The sequence below is a fragment of the Corvus hawaiiensis genome, chromosome 30 (genome assembly GCF_020740725.1).
Source record: "Corvus hawaiiensis isolate bCorHaw1 chromosome 30, bCorHaw1.pri.cur, whole genome shotgun sequence".
In the NCBI taxonomy this organism is placed as follows: Eukaryota; Metazoa; Chordata; class Aves; order Passeriformes; family Corvidae; genus Corvus; species Corvus hawaiiensis.
Window position 1 is genome coordinate 20492159 of NC_063242.1, and position 17093 is coordinate 20509251.

A 17093-nucleotide genomic window follows, 5' to 3' on the forward strand; every position below is an offset into this window, starting at 1 on the left:
TGCAAGTTCCGATACAGACATTTTTGGGGACAGAACACTGTTTCAAAAAGTTCTCCTCCTCTCTGTTGAAAATAAAACACATTACAACCACCTTGCATTATTCCCTTCACTTGTGTACTTAGTTAATACCAATGCTTTTTGCACTATGTGAATGTAATGAAATTTTAATTTAGCAGAAATGTAGGTGTTTTGGTAGATTTCTGATTTTTTTCTTGCATCACCCCAAGGCATAGATATAAATTGTTTTCTGCTATCTTTACAGGAGATCTATGGAACCACACTATTGAAAGGTGCAGAAGACTGAAAATAGTTTAGGGTAATCAGGAGCTGCACTGTTTCATCAAAGCCCCATCTCTCCAGGAGCCACCAGTGTTTCAACAAAGAGTTTGGGGCTATAGTTTGATTTTGATTATTTCCATTGCCTTCCTAAAATCCTCCTCTTTTAGTGGCAAGCAGAAGCAAATTAGCACCATGAAAGGAAGAAGTCTGGAGAAAGATAATGTGTTAAAACAATCAACTTTGACTAGGAAGTGAGACCACCAAATTATATATTGCTAACCACCCTACACACAAAAGCCTGTATTTATTTGTTTTAACCTCACAGTCCCGTGACAGAAACCTATGGTGCAGTTCTTGGCCCTTCACTTTTGCACATCTTTTCTTCCCTCAATGTATACCACAAGACAACTACCCACAAGTAATGACAGGAGCCAAAATGGACCTGGGCTGCCCAGCTGTCCAGCAGAAGGCAGAACCTGCTGCTGAGCAGCAGCTTCATGATGGGTTTTAACAGGAGGGAGAAGCCACCTGAGGTCAGACTGGGCTCTGTTATATTACCACTGATACTGCAGCAGCGCAGTCAACAAAAGCAGCGAGACAACAGGTCTCGTTTGCTTGTAGTTGCCCCTCAGATGAGATGTTTGCCCCAAGCCCTACTGCTCAGCAGTGTGCCTATACCATCTCTGAATCCTGCAGCCCACCCAGAGCTCCAGCCACAGTGGGTACAGGCACATAAGCCATCTTTGCTGCCTCTAATTGCACCAACCACCATCCCTGTGCTTTGATGTTAGAAGACCTCCGGCAGAGATCTGCCCCAGGGATTTACACTGCAGTAAAGAACGAGTCTGCCATATTCACACTGGTAACACAAAGGCAGCAACAGGTTTGCAGGGATCCCGGAGAAGTGTTTACCAAGAATTGAGCCTCACAACAGATGACAAAAGGAAGGGGTATTTCTCCACCCTGCTTCAAGGGTTGGTTGATCTTTGAGAAAAATCCTCTGCTAAACAAATACTGAGGGGCACAGAAACAGCCAGCATATGGCTGTGGACAGCAGCTCAGGCTACTTTGCAGGATCAAAGTCAGACAAAGCATGTTTGCTCCTCAGTCTGTGAACACAGGCAAAATTAAATTCCGCATCTAATTTTGGGAGAAAAATCACTGACTTATTATTTATTATAACTAGCGCTCAGCAAGACAAAGAAGGAGTTTCACCTCAACTCTGAAGCAGGGAAAGCTGACAGGAACACATTCTTGCTGGCAAGCATGTGGAGCCGCTTCTGACCAGGAGCATCAGCACCCCCCACATTACCTGCCCTACCATCCCCAATGTTTTGTTACTACGGCAGAATAATATTAGGACAGCAGTGCGGAAAATAAACTCTCTCTTATGATGGATGTGCATTTAGTCAGCAACATGCTACAACAAACTTGACCTTTATCAGGACTAGATTTCACTGACTGCATTTTTTCGGACCTCACCCCATTTATTTTGTTCTGTCTACAGCCACTGCAATTTACAACCGATAAAGCTTTCATCACTGCTCACCGTTCCCAGTGGAAGCTCACTGCACAGAAGAATATTCTGGCATGAAAGGTCAAGGGACAGAGCCCTTTCTGTGGTCCTTCATAGCAACAGAAAGGGCTCCTGGAAGAAATACTCACTGAAGAGCCGCAGACGAGCTGTCCCCATGTGAAACAGCCTGGCATAGCCCAGCAGAGTTTCTGCAGGTTCAGGTTTGCAGAGCAACATGACTAATTTTTCTTCTCTGAATAAGAACTGCACTACAGGTTTATGTTTTTCACACGGCACCAAACTTGTTATGCGTTCTTCATCACTCCCAGGACCACTCATGTTTATCACGTTTCCAGGATTTCATTAATAAACAGAAGGAAGAAGGGCTTATGCCTCTGATTGAACTACTTTGCATTTTAATAGGAAATAATAAACTGACCTGCATGGAAGCTAAACACAATTGAAAGTTGCACCCATACCAGATGTTTCTATTTTCAAACCAGTGCTTTATGCCTTGTAATGATAGCAGACAGCAGCATCTTTTTCATCCTTCATTTTGTTGAGCCTACCCAAGAGAGAAGCATGAAACGTACCTGATTAGGGCTTTTATTTCTACTTCCCAAGAGGGGAATTAAATGCTCACCTAGAATCAGACCTCTGTGGTCTGGAGAGCAGCATCCATTCGGTTTCGGAGAGCTACACCATTAATCCAAAGTGGAAGCGGGAAGGTGCAATTGTAGCTCTGCTGATGAGTTTATCGAGGTTAGCTACTAAGCAAGGGAAGGCCAGCATGAGAGGCATGGCCCAAGGCCCAGCTTTATGAGACAGCAATATTAGAAACTGGGAAAATGAGAATTCCTGATGAAAAGTGGAGCCTCTAAATATGCTTTAGCTACAGAAAAGGAGCAGTTTTTCTCCTTTCCCATAAGGTCTTCCAAAGGGGAAATAAGCAGGCAGATATCCTACCTGCCACTGTTTTGCCAGCTTTATCTCCCTAGAATAACATTTGCCACCACTTCCCTTCTCATGCATCTCCTTTGCACCACAAAGACGGACACTGGCCTTTTCTCTGTGGCAGCACGATGGAACCAGTGTGGTTCCCCTATGGCATTACTGCAGCAGAGCTGGAAGCTGCCATGAGCAGGAATTTGGAGCACAGCCTTCATCAGGTTTTGAAAGGCCAGAGGGAAGATTATCACTCAGGGGAGCTTATACACAGGAGAAGCTAGTAAAGCAAAATTAAACCTTAATATTCTGCAAAGGATAAGGACATTGTTTTTGAAAATGTTAGCAAGGCATGACAGAAACATTTAAAAGTCAGCCACTGGCACATCAGGAGTCAATTGTGCTGGGCAGCAAAATATTCAGAAAAAATATAAGATGAACATAAATAGAGTTTTAAAACATAAAACTATGTTTTAAAAGTACACATTCTAACTGCTTTTCACATGCTTGATGGCAACTTCAGTCCTGTGCAGCTATAACCACAGCACTTGGAGAAAAAGCAAAACACCTCATTGTTTCCCACAAACATGAGCAGTTTCATGTGACAAGCTCCAAGTATAAAATGAAAAAAATATTCCTAAAACTCCCACATTATGCTGCTAGTAAACTAGAATTTCATAGCAAAAGTGAATAAACAATAGCTTTTGAGGCTGGAGAAATTACCATCATGGTGTTATCTAATCTCTCCCCAGAAGTCAAGAATTATGACTAAACCCTTCCAACATAGATATAGCCTGAAATTCTATGTCAGAAGTATGTCCAATTGCATTTGGCAATCCTTAGCCAAGAGAGAGGCTGACTATAATTGGATGAATATTTGAAGTGCTTCATTATTCATGTAGGAAGGCTAGGTAAAAAGTGTTTTGTAGTCCCAAGACACTGGAGGGTGTGTGTTATTGGGTAATAACCAATTACGAATGTTGACAGCACTCTGCCTTTGGGATCACCCTGGCCAATGAAGCACCTGGGTGTATGTTGTTGTGCAAAGGCACACACCCACTGCCTACTGCTCAGTTTATTTAAGCAAGGCTTTCACCAAAGGAAATGGAGGACACCCTAAAGGATGTGTGCTTGACAGCTCAGTTACATTCCGAAATAGTGCCTCTCTGTTGTTCTCACTGTCTTCCAAAAATACACCTTTTTCCAATAGTATTTCTCAATTACTGGTGCTACTGGTTATTGAAAACAAATTCAAGCTCTTCCATTTTACTGCTTATAATCTACCAAAAGAGCAACATGCTTACTATTTCCAGTAAGAAAGATCAGCTCCTAACCCCATAATCTGGTAAAAAACTCCACAGTCACATTGTAAATACTGCAAACTCAGAACAACAGAAATCAGTGATTTTCCTTTTGTGCTAGTCTAAGAAAAACATATGAATCATTAGTACAGGTATGCAAAAGATTTTAATAACTGCAGCATTTAAAAACTAACAATTCTGACTCTTGCTCATAAGAACAAGATATTCAGCACCAATTCAGCTCATGACAGAGCAGGTCAACCCTTTCACTACCTCCCACAACAAAGGTAGAATGTATTGATGGTACAAACACTGATTTTTATTTCCTACCTTATTTTCTTTATTATTGTAATGAAAAAACAAATCTGCAGATTTTTATTCTGATTGAAAGCAAAGCAATTATTGTACAAGATGCCCAACAGGACTTTCATAGCTATGAAAGAAACACTCAAAACTTTTCCTGAATGATTTGCTTGTTTGAAACATGCAAAACTCAATATGTTATACAGAGGAACATATCAGTTTTTCTGCAGCTCTCATTTTCTGGCTTGTATCATATTTAGCCTGTCCTGTGGCACTGTGGCACTGAGAGTGCTGCAGCATTTTCTCTGAGATCCCCTGAACACCCCCTCATCCTCTCCCTCATGTATCACCAAGACGATGATGTTTTGATGAAGCATCAAGCACGGGCCCTCGAGATAATGGATTCAATGGGATACACTTAAAGGATCATTTTTCTCTTTTGTATTGACTGCTTGCACTTCTCTAAGACAGGAAGGGCTTTCATTTTTTATGTAAGCTGCAAGACCCCGAGGGTTCTCTAAACTGTTTAAGAGGGATCAATTTTCAGGTGGGTAGGAGGCGCCCAGCAGACCATCACGGTTTTGAGCGCCTTCTTCCCCTCGTATCACCGACACGTTCGGGCGAACCTAAAACCAGCTCCCAGCCGAGCCCCTCTCTGGCATGGCAGCACTTCCTACTGTGTGGATTTGTGGTTAGCACTCCAACAGAGCTATAATTTATAGTATGCATGCAGGGAACAAAATACAAAAAAAAGTTTCACAGAAGCAAAATAATCACTAGGGCTGACGGAGATAAACAGCAGTAGGGCTGCTAAGCAAAGCAGTGCTTGGCACTGCTGTAGCGGCAGGAAACCATTACCCCATGACACGGGTATAATGCACTGACATTGTTGCAATTACACCCAGGCAACCTAACAAAACAAATTCATAGTATAGCACAAAATATTTCCAATTCAACATTGCAACATTTATTTTTTAATTACAGCACAAATAACAACTTTTGGGGTGTGGAAGGACATAATCCATCATTTGCTCTGAAGTGACACACTTATGGCAAATGCTGTATATTATAACTTTCTATGCCACAATAAGCAACTACAAGCAATTTCTTAGGCAAGGAATGCAAAGGGTTTGGGTGTGGTCCTGGGAGATGCTGCTTATCCCTCCATCTCCCTCTGTGTCAGCAAGGAGCCGAAGGCAAGCCACATGTTGCTGCACTGGGACTTCAGTCACCCGTTTCACATGTGTCACACAGCTTGTGACAGCCTTTCACCTGCAACACACCTCATATGGAAAGAGTTTTTACTGTTCCAATATGGCCTGTATGAGAACGTAAATACAATTTTTAATTAAATGGAATGGCATGTTAATAGGTCACTTAAAGAACAATTAAGTCTACCATTTGATTGACAGGCTTCTCACATTTTACCATGAAAACCCCGTTGTGGTCTAGGAGGTAGAATTTATCTTATAAATTGCTGCATTTAAAACTACTTTGCTCAACTATCTCATCTTATGAACAAAACTCTTGCATCTTCCTATTACTCTCCCCTTTTACCTCTTTTAATCCTTTGCAAACAGAAAGTTTTTGATTCACGGAAATTGAATTGCCAGTGTTGCTCTCTTCACCGAATGCCTGCTCTGCAAAATGCAGCAGTGTGAAGAAATAGGAAAGATAGGTCTTCAGTAATTAGCTTGGGTACCAGACGTGGCACAGCTGAGTTTGCTGGAAGCAGGAAAAACGAGTCCAGGCGGAGCGTTGTGCTATATTGCTTTGAGCACCTGAGCTACCCAAGTGTCTACACACACGGTGCAGCACAGTGGAAGGACTGGATAGGAAAGTGACTGTGAGCCCACTGCTTTCCTAAAGGCATGTCCCTGCAAAGCAATCCACAAGTAGCAGCTACAAGCTCAGCTTAAATGCTTTCAAACGGTCGCAGAAGCATGTTGGTTCTCTGAAGCAGGCAGAAAGTGCCTTGAAAGTGCCTCGAAAATTGTCCACATGAGGTGCAGAGACAACTGTGCTGGAAGAGTCCTACAGACACAAGCTAATGTACACGGGGCTAGAAACAATTTATTTGATTACTGACTCAAAGACTCAATGAAAGAGATCAATGCAAATGAGTCTCAGAGCATCCCTCAACTGATGGCACCAAGAGCAAAAGCAGCATCTGAGATATCAATAAAATATGCTGCTTACCTACTCAAAGAAAGCTCACTACTAACAAGAGCCAGAAAACCAAGCATGTGTGAGGGGAAAAGGACAAGCAAGCAAGCAATGTGCTTTGATCTGGTCAGGTAAAGATCACTTGTGACCTCTGTGAGCTCTGACTCCTTCCAACAGAGATAGAAAAGTGTGTACGAAAAAGAAATGAAGACGAAGCAATGAGGGACTTTAGTTGACAGAAGTAGGGTCAATGCTCAGAGCAGAACAGGGACAGAAAAAAAGATACTGAAAGGCAAGAGTCAAAGAGACAGCAACATCTTGCAAGTCACAGACTAAGGTGAAAGAAAGATTGACAAAGAGAGAAATAAAGCTTGCCAGATGACACTTGTCTGGTTCTGGTATTTGAATAAACTGCAGACTGGTTAAGTTAGAGGAAAAGTTCACATAACAGGAACTGGTGATATTCCCTTGGCCAACACAGCATTTGTGTCTCATTTGCATTAAAATGACTGCAGATAACCATTGAGTCCTAAGCAGTTTTCACCATTTCTATGCAACCTCTGCAAATACATCCCCAAATGGCAAGCATACTCATCTACATGAAACCCAGCCAGAAGGTTGATCATCACCAGAAAGAAGCAAGCCAGAAGTTGGAATCTATATCCTAAAGCTTCAAACACACCCAAGAGGTGGCCGGGTGTTGACGGCAAAACTGGAAGCCAAATGTTTGCTTCTGCAATTATGTATGTACTAGATGCCAATTTGCTTAGCAACGACATTGCAATTTATGAAAGACCAATGAAGTACAAACAGTTTATGTGGGAGCAGAATGAGAACCTTGTGCTCACGTACTCCTTGCAATCAGGAACCTCTGTAAGTACAGCAAAAGACAAAACAAACCACTGAACCTCACCACTATGGTTCAAACCTGGGCCCTATCAGAAATGACCAATAAGCAGAATACTTCAGTGCCACCTCAGTTTCTAACGGGATTTTTCTTACTAGGTCAAGTGAGACCCACAGACTCAGCATATTGTTTTATCTTCCCAGGTATTGGTCAGGCAGAGTGAGAAATACTGCTTGGGTGCCTTCAGTCTAGCTTATGAAACCACACTATTGGGTAGAAAAATGCAAACATTGTAAGGTTCTCATCCACAAATTTCCATTCACTGAGGATATCAAGCAGCCTTCGCAATCAAATGATTTCTCAGAGCACAGACCCTTAAACTGGTTATTGACAACCTCCTCTCTCCTGGACTTCCACGGTGATCCAACCCCTACAGACTCACATGAGCCAGCTGGCAAAGGAATCTACACTGATGATACAGCTATGGATTTTCTTCTTTCCCCTCAAGAAAAGTGATTGTTACTTCTGAGGATTACTAGCCTCAGAAATAACGATCTGAAGCCTTTAGCTTTCTAACACTCCTGAATGTAGATACTTATTCCTCTGAACATATTTCCTTACACACTGCCATAGCCAGGCAGCCAGAGACAAGCATGGCAGGAACCCCTGTAGCATCAAGTCTTCTCATCTATTTTCTCTGGGTCTGCATATGTGCAAAGAGCACTCCAACAATCCACTATCTCGATTGTACTGTTGTTTTACACATTTGAGTGCAAAAGCATTGAACAACTACAGGACACTGCTTTTTACCCTCCAAGTAAATAATACATAAGCCCACTTTTACTGACATTTAGAACAGGAAGACAGACATCAATTTTGTGGCCCCTTTCAGAGATGACTCACCACCAGTTACTGACCACATAACATGAGAACCTGCTAATCTGATGGTGCTATTTCTTTCACCAGTCACCAGCCACAAGCAACAGCAGCAACTTGCTGACCTTGCAAGTTAAATATATTACAGGACTACAATTTGAAAAATATTTACTTCTACTGAGGCAACAGTGATGACTGACCTGTGGTGATCATTAGTTGAGGCAAAATGAGGTCAATATATACCCTAAGTTCAATACACATACCTAGAGCTACAATTAATCTTGGTTCAGCCAGGACCAGAAAATACCCCCCTGAGCTCTTTATCGACAGATGTGTGTTGCAAGAGAGTTCTCTTTAAAATATCAGTCATGTAAACTCCCTGAATTTATTTAAATAAGCATGAAGTATATTATCATTCACAGTTCTGTTTCTATTTTCTTTCCTGGTTCGTATATGTGGTTACACCAACCAACACAACTGTACTGCCTGTGTTGAGTCCGGCCCTCATGAATCAACATTTCATTTTTTACTAGTACATGTTACTGATGATACCAATATCATCAACCTCTATCTCAGTTACTGGATCTATAAATATTTATGCTTAGAGATAGTAATCTTCTACACTTTCAGTCATCATCCCAAAGCACTCTACAAATTGCTTTTTTGTTAACCTTGGTAGGAAGCAACTGAAGCTCAAAGTTAAATCAGTTATCTTGGGTCACAGAACAGGTCAGTGAGAGTCTGTGTATTTCCCTAACCCAAGCCCTCCCTTTTCCTTGCCACAAGACCATGCAGCAATCAAATGATGAAATATAAAAGGTGAATAATGAGATGAGTAAGACAGGATAGATAACAAAGATTGAACTGACCATCTGCCAACTTCTTCTGCCTATTCTCTCCTGCCAGGAATGTTACAAAATATTAAAAAGCTGTGACCTGGACCATTCATGCTAATAGAGCAGACAAAGCTGATTACAGCAAGACTGAAAACTTTCACAGAAGCTTGTTCTTTAGAACTTAAAACACAATATTTGCTCTCAAAAAGTACAAGTCTTGCTACTGCAGTATCACATTGACTTATGAACTACTACCTCACCAGACTTTCATGTTGCTATTCTAGAAAGATACAGATAGAGATGTACCTCTTGGGAAGAAAAATCCAAATACAGAGGGTGGAAATACAGATGCAGTATCATCCACTCTCTCAATATTTCCTTAAAAAACCCAAATCACCAAATGCTCATTCGTTAGAAAATTTTGTATTTCTTTAAGTTTAGCATAACTTAGAGCAGTTTGAGAGGTACTCTCCAAGGTGAGTGGAAAAGCTGTGACAGGGCTGCTTTCATGGAGGTATTACAGAGTGAGGCCTATGCAAAGTGCAGACCACCCTCACCTCAGCAGATCTCCTACCAAGACAGAAGTCTCCAGCATGGTGCTGCAATTTGCAGGAGTTTGAACTAAGGGCCATGTCAGTTTGTTTTGGACCTGTGGACTGATAACAGAAACTGCCAGAGCTCTGAAACAGGCAAGCAGTGCTGCCTGATTCATAGCACGTCCTTGGAAGTCTACCCACACAACTTGTGAAGGATAAGTCTTTCTTGTAAACTGTCAAAAAAGGCCAAGGACAGTCTGGGCATTCTCCTAAGTAATTCTGTGCTCTTGATGCAAAAGAAACCCTTACCAATCAAAAAAGAAAAGAAAAAGCCAGTGTCCTAACTGGATCCAAGTGTGCGAAATTTAATTTCCCTGAGGGCTGAGAGTGAAGATTGGGTAAGAAAACTGGGACACGAATGGATTGGTTCATATGAAAACCTGAAATAGCCCTGGGCAGAAATTTGGAAGGATTGCAAAATACTGTATAAGAAGAATCCATCTTCATATGCAGGGAGTAACTCAAGATGGGAGATGTAGCAACCCAACGAGATACTCCAAAAGGTTCTACAAAGTTACGTACAAGATTTTAAGTGAATTTTTCCCATTCTGTGGTGGGAATATAGGATGTGGCAATCCAATGCCATGGTGCTATGCAAATATTTGTACAAGATGACTTGGACAGAACTAATTAAAAGTTCAGATGCTTTGAACATACGAGATAGACAACGCTGCTGATATTGCTGATATCAGAGATATCAGACAGCTGATGCTTGTATGATCAAAGTTACACATCTTCCCATTGAGCTCCCATAGTCAGTTGAGGTTGTCTTAGCCTGATACACAATAACTTTTGGTAGATGCCGTACAGACAGCATTAAGGCTGCGAGATGTAGGAATGCCGACTCCAAGCAAAGGGTTCGATCCTACTGCAAGATGATAATGCACTGGAAGGAGAGTAGGCTGCTTGGCTTAAAGTATCAGAGCTAACTGGCCAGTACTTTCTCTCCTCATAATCATAAATCCTAACACCTCAGCCTGTTCTCAGACTCTCTGGTGACCACAGGGAACAATGGCACAGCATGCATGTGCCTTAGCTCTTGGGAGAGAAAGGCTCCTTTAGCAGAACCTCATCTTGGATCCACCTTTCCTGATTTTTTTTTCCCCTTGGCAGTGGAAAGAAAACAATTTATTAAAAAAACCTTTAGTTGCAAAAACAAACAATTAAAAAAAAAATTTGTGTGCATCCAAATCTTTAACAGATAGCTCTGTGTTGCCAGACACCAACCTGAAGATGTGGTAACTTCAAGTAAACCAAAGGTTGTACAGTCTGTACAGGGGTGAATGCACCAAGGTCTGCATTTGGTGGAGAGAGCTACACAGAAAGACACCTGCTCCCTCCTCAGACTTTAAAGGAAAATTACTATTTCAGCAGAGAGACCTTACCTTAGGTCTTGGTAGATATGCTGATTCAAACTGCCTCTTCCTGAAGCCTAAGTCTGGCAAATTGTATTATCGACCTTCATGAGACCACGTTTGAGGCATGATCTCACTGGTTTCTTGGGAGAACCTGAAGCCTGGTGATGAGCCAAAGTATTCGTAGGGGATTTGCCTTGTGAACACAATAGGTTCTCCCTAGTCTGGGTTATAACTGGGCTCTTTGAAATTATATGTTACTAGATTTTAAAATTAATTTTGAGGGCTTTTTAAAGCATTATTTTAGCTTCAGAATTTATAATTCTAGGATTACTCAATTCAAACCATCTATTAGATAAGCTGCTTGTTCGTCGGCTTGCTTCACTGAGTCAGCTTTTGCCCAAAACACAGATCGGTTCTGATTCCTTGGGTTCTTCAATCACAAGAGCATTTGAGAGAAGCCCACAATAGTCTTTCCAAAGCAAAGGGGAGGGATCCAGCAACAGCAGCAAGACACTTTTACAGTCACACCAGGATTTCTTTGGAGGAATGAATGGATATCTGTCAGTAGGCATTTTACATGTCAAGGCACAAACCAGGTTGGGGAACCTAACAGAAGAATTATGGAAAATGATCCCTTCAAGCTACAAGTCTTTACCTGATATCATTTAAGGAACTCTTTCTTAAAGTACTCTTTCTAATTCATACTCTACTGTCCAGGAAGAAGAAAATAGAGAGGTACAAGATGAGATGCTATCGAGCCCAAAAAGAGAAGGAAGAGTACACTTGCTCCAAAGCAGAGAGTGCTCTATCAGAATAGGTCTCCCTCACACCAGCAAGTCAGAGTCACTCCAAAGCTGCTGGTTTGAATATCTCCTTTTCAATCTCACAAAGAAAGATGACTCTGGTACCTGGCCCACAGATGAAAGGTTCATTTTAGGCTTCTGGCCCTTAGACTACATGTAATACGAGTCAGAAACCTAATGACTTTCATGTCTCAACCTGTTACATGCTGGAGCCTGCAACCGATGCTTTGACTCATCCCTGGAGCAGTGCTCTTTCAGGCAAGATAATCAAGACCTTATTTTTCATAGACAATACTTCATATGACAGTAAGTCTCAGGAGGTTTCAACTGGACCAAAAATATCTATGAGACCTTCCTTAGTTTTGATATAATTCACACATGTGATATTGGCAGAAAAAGAAACATATAAGAAGTGTTGACAAAACCCTTGTGCTAAACTTGAGTAACAAAGTTAGAGTCTAGCTAGATATAAACTGACCAGGTCAGGCTCCAAGAAACAATTTGTATTAATGTCCAAATATTACTGGATAATTTTTACCTAGCACTCACTCTATATAAATATGTATAGATACATATATACATATATATGCATCCCAACCTTCCACTGGAAAAAAAACTGATGGCACAGTCTCAGATAAAACCCAAACAACTGTATCATGACTACTGGCATATTGCTTCATGCCATTGTCTTGACATTCAAACAAGTTTAATAATTGCTCTTTTGAAGCCGCTAATGTTAAAAAAACCTCCCAAGCTCTGGAATTGGCTCGGAATTCCAGGTTCTAACAGCTATGCTGGAAATATTCACTCATCAAGAGGTTCAAAAGACACTGTCAGAACTGAAACACAAACACATGTCAGAACGACTTGAAGCAGAATGACTATAACTCAGAGTTTGGGTTTTCTTTAAATTATGTTTGAAGAGCTTTTAAAATGTTTAATTTATTAAACTGGCTTTGATACTACAGGCATAGCTTTCACTTTCAAGTGCTACAATGGCTCAATTGAGCACAGAATACATTAAGTTTAAATTCCATTGCCACCATACACATTTTTGAATGACATTTTAGTGTTTCTTCACTTGAACTAATATACCCCCTCTGTGAATTTGACAAGAAAACAGAAGCAGCAGCCTCTCATTCTGCATACACAACAGTGTCAGACACCATCACTGTTCCAACTACCAAAAAACCCACTCAGTAATCACAACTACTAGGAGCTGAACAAAAGCAGCTCCTAAAAAATCCCCAAAACAACAGATTTGGTTTTCGAAGAACAGTTCAAGTTTTCCCAGACATTACTTCAATCTCTCCTGGCAGACCCAGGCTTTGGCATGGCTTCTTTAACTCCCCTCTGCCAGGCCTTCCTTGAGGAGGCTGTCACAAGAAAGGCCGTGTGCCTCGCTGTATGTACTGTTCTCTTCCTCCAGCCCTGACAGCTCCTTGTGCCAGGAGCACTACTTCAGTCCACACAATACTACAAGCTGAAGCTGCAGAGGCAGTAGTAGCAAGTGAAACCCCGGCTTTGAATGAAGTCACATCCCATGAAGTGTGCTTTGTGCCCTATGGAAAGGCAAGTCAGAGCTGTGGGATCAAGAAACTGAAAATCTGCCCCCTCAGACCAGAGAGAACACAATGGTAACACTCTGTTTTCCCTCTAGAGCAGGGTCGGGCGGCGAAGGGCAAGGTACAGATGAATACAGTGGACACAATGAACACCTGCTGTCCGATAACCAGCCCTTAGAGTTACAGCACCACTACACTGCCTGTCTGCCATCGCCACCAGGTAATACCCACACACACTGTTAAATGCACTCCTGTTTTCTTAGAGATGCACTCTTGTTTTATCTACTCTACATGCACCATTTGCTCACACATGCAGCAGTTTTCTGACTGCTTAATACCAGTGAACTACCAGAGCCACAAATACTTCATTCAAAAGGTACATAAGAGTTAAGAGCCTAATTGTTTGAAAAGTCCTAAGGTTCTATAAAAAGTATCCAGTTAATACTGTCCTATAGTTTATTTCATTCAGCCTTGCCTTTGCCTCAAGTGACACATCGGAGATGGCATGTTGACAGTACAGGAGAGTGGTTGCTGTTCCAAAAGAAACAAAACAAATACCCCAACACCCCCACCTTTGGGCTTAAATGCAGTATCACTACAGTTTTTGAATGTAACAAACCACAGCATGGGTGCCCTGGCATAAACCCAGAATCCTAGGTAGTAGAAAGTAAGTGCTCTTTGCTATCAGCTCTGTTTTAGTACACACACATCAGATTTGCAGAAGTGCCATTTGTCAGGAACACACTGGAGCAGGGAAAGAAAAGTCTCTAACTGCCTACTAACAAAGAAAGCTAATTTAATTTTGAAACAAAAGGAACTAAATTCATCATTCTGAGACAGCCCCAGGACGTCCAAGCACGAAATGGAAGAAAAGGAGTTTGCCAAAGACATGCAGAAGAAGCTTTTTAAAGTTACCTGGAATCGGGGTATTTTGTAAGCGTGGCCAAGCTGCTGGTATACATGTGCCCACCCACATCAATGTGAACTGGTGCGTTGGATTTTGTGAGCTGTGCTGGAGTGGGGATGCCTTGATTGTTCAATGGAGATGCAGGGGATCTAGTGATCAGAGGTCTTGACATATTGGGCCGACTGTCCTGTGAAAAGATAGACCTGGGTTAATGATCTCCTTAAAAACCTCACAGAAACCCACAGTCTCGAATCAATAGGACTGCCTCATAGTCTCAGATTATGAGTTTTATGTTAGTAAAGCACAGACAAATATTCAGCAGTTTTTTAAATGAATCCAGCTCCAGGAGTCTTAAATGGCTACATTTTAAATAAGTGGGGCAAAATGCACTGATAAAACCCACAAGGCAGAAATCACATTCAATAAAACAAGTTTTTCCTGAGTACTACTCGTAGCAGTCAATCCATACCAACAAAAAGGGTCATTCTCATTTTTAAGAGTTGATAAAGGCATTGACAGAAAGAGATGCAGACGAAAAGACCGAGAACAATATTTTCCTTAATTAAGAAGACCCCGGGTAGACGTTCTGCTCCTTCCCAAGCCCTCCGTCACTGCTGTACCACCAGAACAGAAATACAAACCCTCAACTCCTCCATCCTGCACACTCTTCTCTCGAATTCCCAATTCACATAGCACAGGAACAGAAGCAGAAACACCTGGACTAGTCAACTGCTCATGGACTGCAGACCACTGGACATCGACAGCCTTTGAGAAAGACATTTTCCATTTAAAAGTTATACGTATGGCAACAGCTGCCCCCGCGTGCCCCACATAGGCTGCAGGTCTGAGCGGCTTCCCGAGGCCGGCGAGCTCTGAGCGCGGAGCGGGAGGCGATGCTTTGCTGATGAAACCAACTTTTAGTCACAAAGGCAGCGCTGCACCGCCAGCACGGAGCAGCGGCCGCCTGCGCGCAGCGGGTGGGGCAGGGCAGGGCGGTGAGCTGGAGCCAGGAAGGCAGGCGGCAGGCAAAGTTGGGGATTAAAATAGAAATGCATTCGAGAGCGGTTTTGAGACAACCCCGCTTTCGACTGAAGGACAGCTCCACACGGGGTGGAATCTTATAGGGATGCCCTGAGAACTAAAAGCCCTTGCAAATGACTAAGTTTTACATTTAAAAGGTAAGCAAAGCAGCGAGAAGTCAGATACACTTCATCACAAAACTCCCTTTGTTCTTTCAACACTGTCTTTCAGCTGCACAAAGTAATGGATTCCTTGTAAACATCTTCTCCGAGCCAGGCAGCAAACCTCGCCAAAGCGGAGCGCGGCCGTGAGAGAGAGTTACGGGGCACTCGGACCAGCAGAGTCCGCCGCCGCCAAAAACATCATTTCTCCATTTTTCATGGCTGTTAAGAGACTCAAACCATAAAGGCAACATGAGCCAGGTAAATGTCTGGCTGAAATGATTTACAGGCCCATGTTGCACAATAAATTCGAGTAATATGTAACAAAAGGCATCTATAAACCACAAGGTACTTAACTAATTTTCTTCCATACACAAAAGCAAGCTTAGGTCTAATACTGATAAAAACGAAGGGAATGAAGAAAAATATCTAGTTTAGATGTTGGGGGGGGGCGGGGAAAGGGTTGGGTTTCTTCTCTTTCTTTATAAGCAGAAGTTAATATAAATCTGCAGAAATACCAGGCTTAATCACTACAATTGCTGGAGGAGGTGCCTGCAGCGTAAAGAAGACAAGTCCAGACAAAATAAGGTACACACGCTATGCAAAACTAATGTCTGCTACAAATGCTATGTGGTACAACCACCACCCAAGATGCTACTGATCTGCAGAGCAGTATTTAGTAAAATAACGAAGAAAAAATTAAAAACAACAACTACAAAGGTGAAAGTAAGACGTCAAGGACTGATACAAACTGGGGGTGGGGGGAGCACGCCTTAGACGATTAGCAGGAGGAAAGCAGCAGGTCTGAGTAAAACATTTCAGTGCTTAAAAGTAGACAAATAACTTGGCTGAAATAGAGACAAAATCATCAATGAAAGTTGAGACTGAAATGAGAAACAAATTCTGTAACTTGTGTGAGACAGACACCACCATGTCCCTTCACAGGATCCTCTCTGGCAGAAAAAACACAGCTCTCTTGCAATTTAGCACAGTGCAGCACACCAAGTCTGTGATAGTTTTTCAATTGGACACATTCTCCTGTATACCCTGCCTGGGGCGGCTCGAGAGAAAATGAACAGATTTGCAGGGTTAATATTGTAGTTAGGCTGGAACCTCATTCAGCGTAGCTGTGATAGCACTGGCTGCACAAAACAGTAGAAGAATGTGTAGTATAAGCATCACTGCCAGGATGGGAAATAGGTTGGAGGACCGTGGGCATTTTAAAAGGCAAAAGAACCCACAAAACATAAGAAAAGGGAATCAGTTTCCAAACCCAAGTCCTAAGCAAGCTGCCATTTACACAGTTTACCTACTAAAACTCCCAAGAAATAAAAATGCTTTATAATAAAACCTTTTGTTCTCTTATTTCACCCTCCTCCTTTTCAACATTTCCTCTTCAAGTTACCTGTGTTTATTGTGTCTCATGAAACAAAGTCCTTCTTCTCAATGGCTGATATTAAGCACAATAATGCTAACCTTGCTCCAGTCTTAGCCCACAAAGCACATTTCCCTGCATAAAAACAGTTCACTACCATTTTGGAGACACTTTGAAACTAGGCAATCATATTTCTACTGCATTTGCCTCAGAGAAATTAAGGCAGAAATGTGATTCAA

At 42.0% G+C, this 17093-nt stretch overlaps 1 protein-coding gene across 4 annotated transcripts in view; it reads right to left on the reverse strand.

Annotated features, from left to right (window-relative positions):
- The window catches only part of KCTD1 (potassium channel tetramerization domain containing 1), a 69348-nt gene that overhangs the window by 20266 nt on the left and 31989 nt on the right, over positions 1–17093 (reverse strand). For 3 of the 4 annotated variants that reach the window (XM_048289447.1, XM_048289449.1, XM_048289448.1), the window contains exon 2: positions 14307–14485. In XM_048289447.1, coding sequence (XP_048145404.1) covers positions 14307–14485 — 179 coding nt within the window. Of the gene's footprint in view, positions 1–14306; positions 14486–14939; positions 15290–17093 lie in introns of those variants that run through there. The other variant, XM_048289450.1, reaches the window with a different exon arrangement.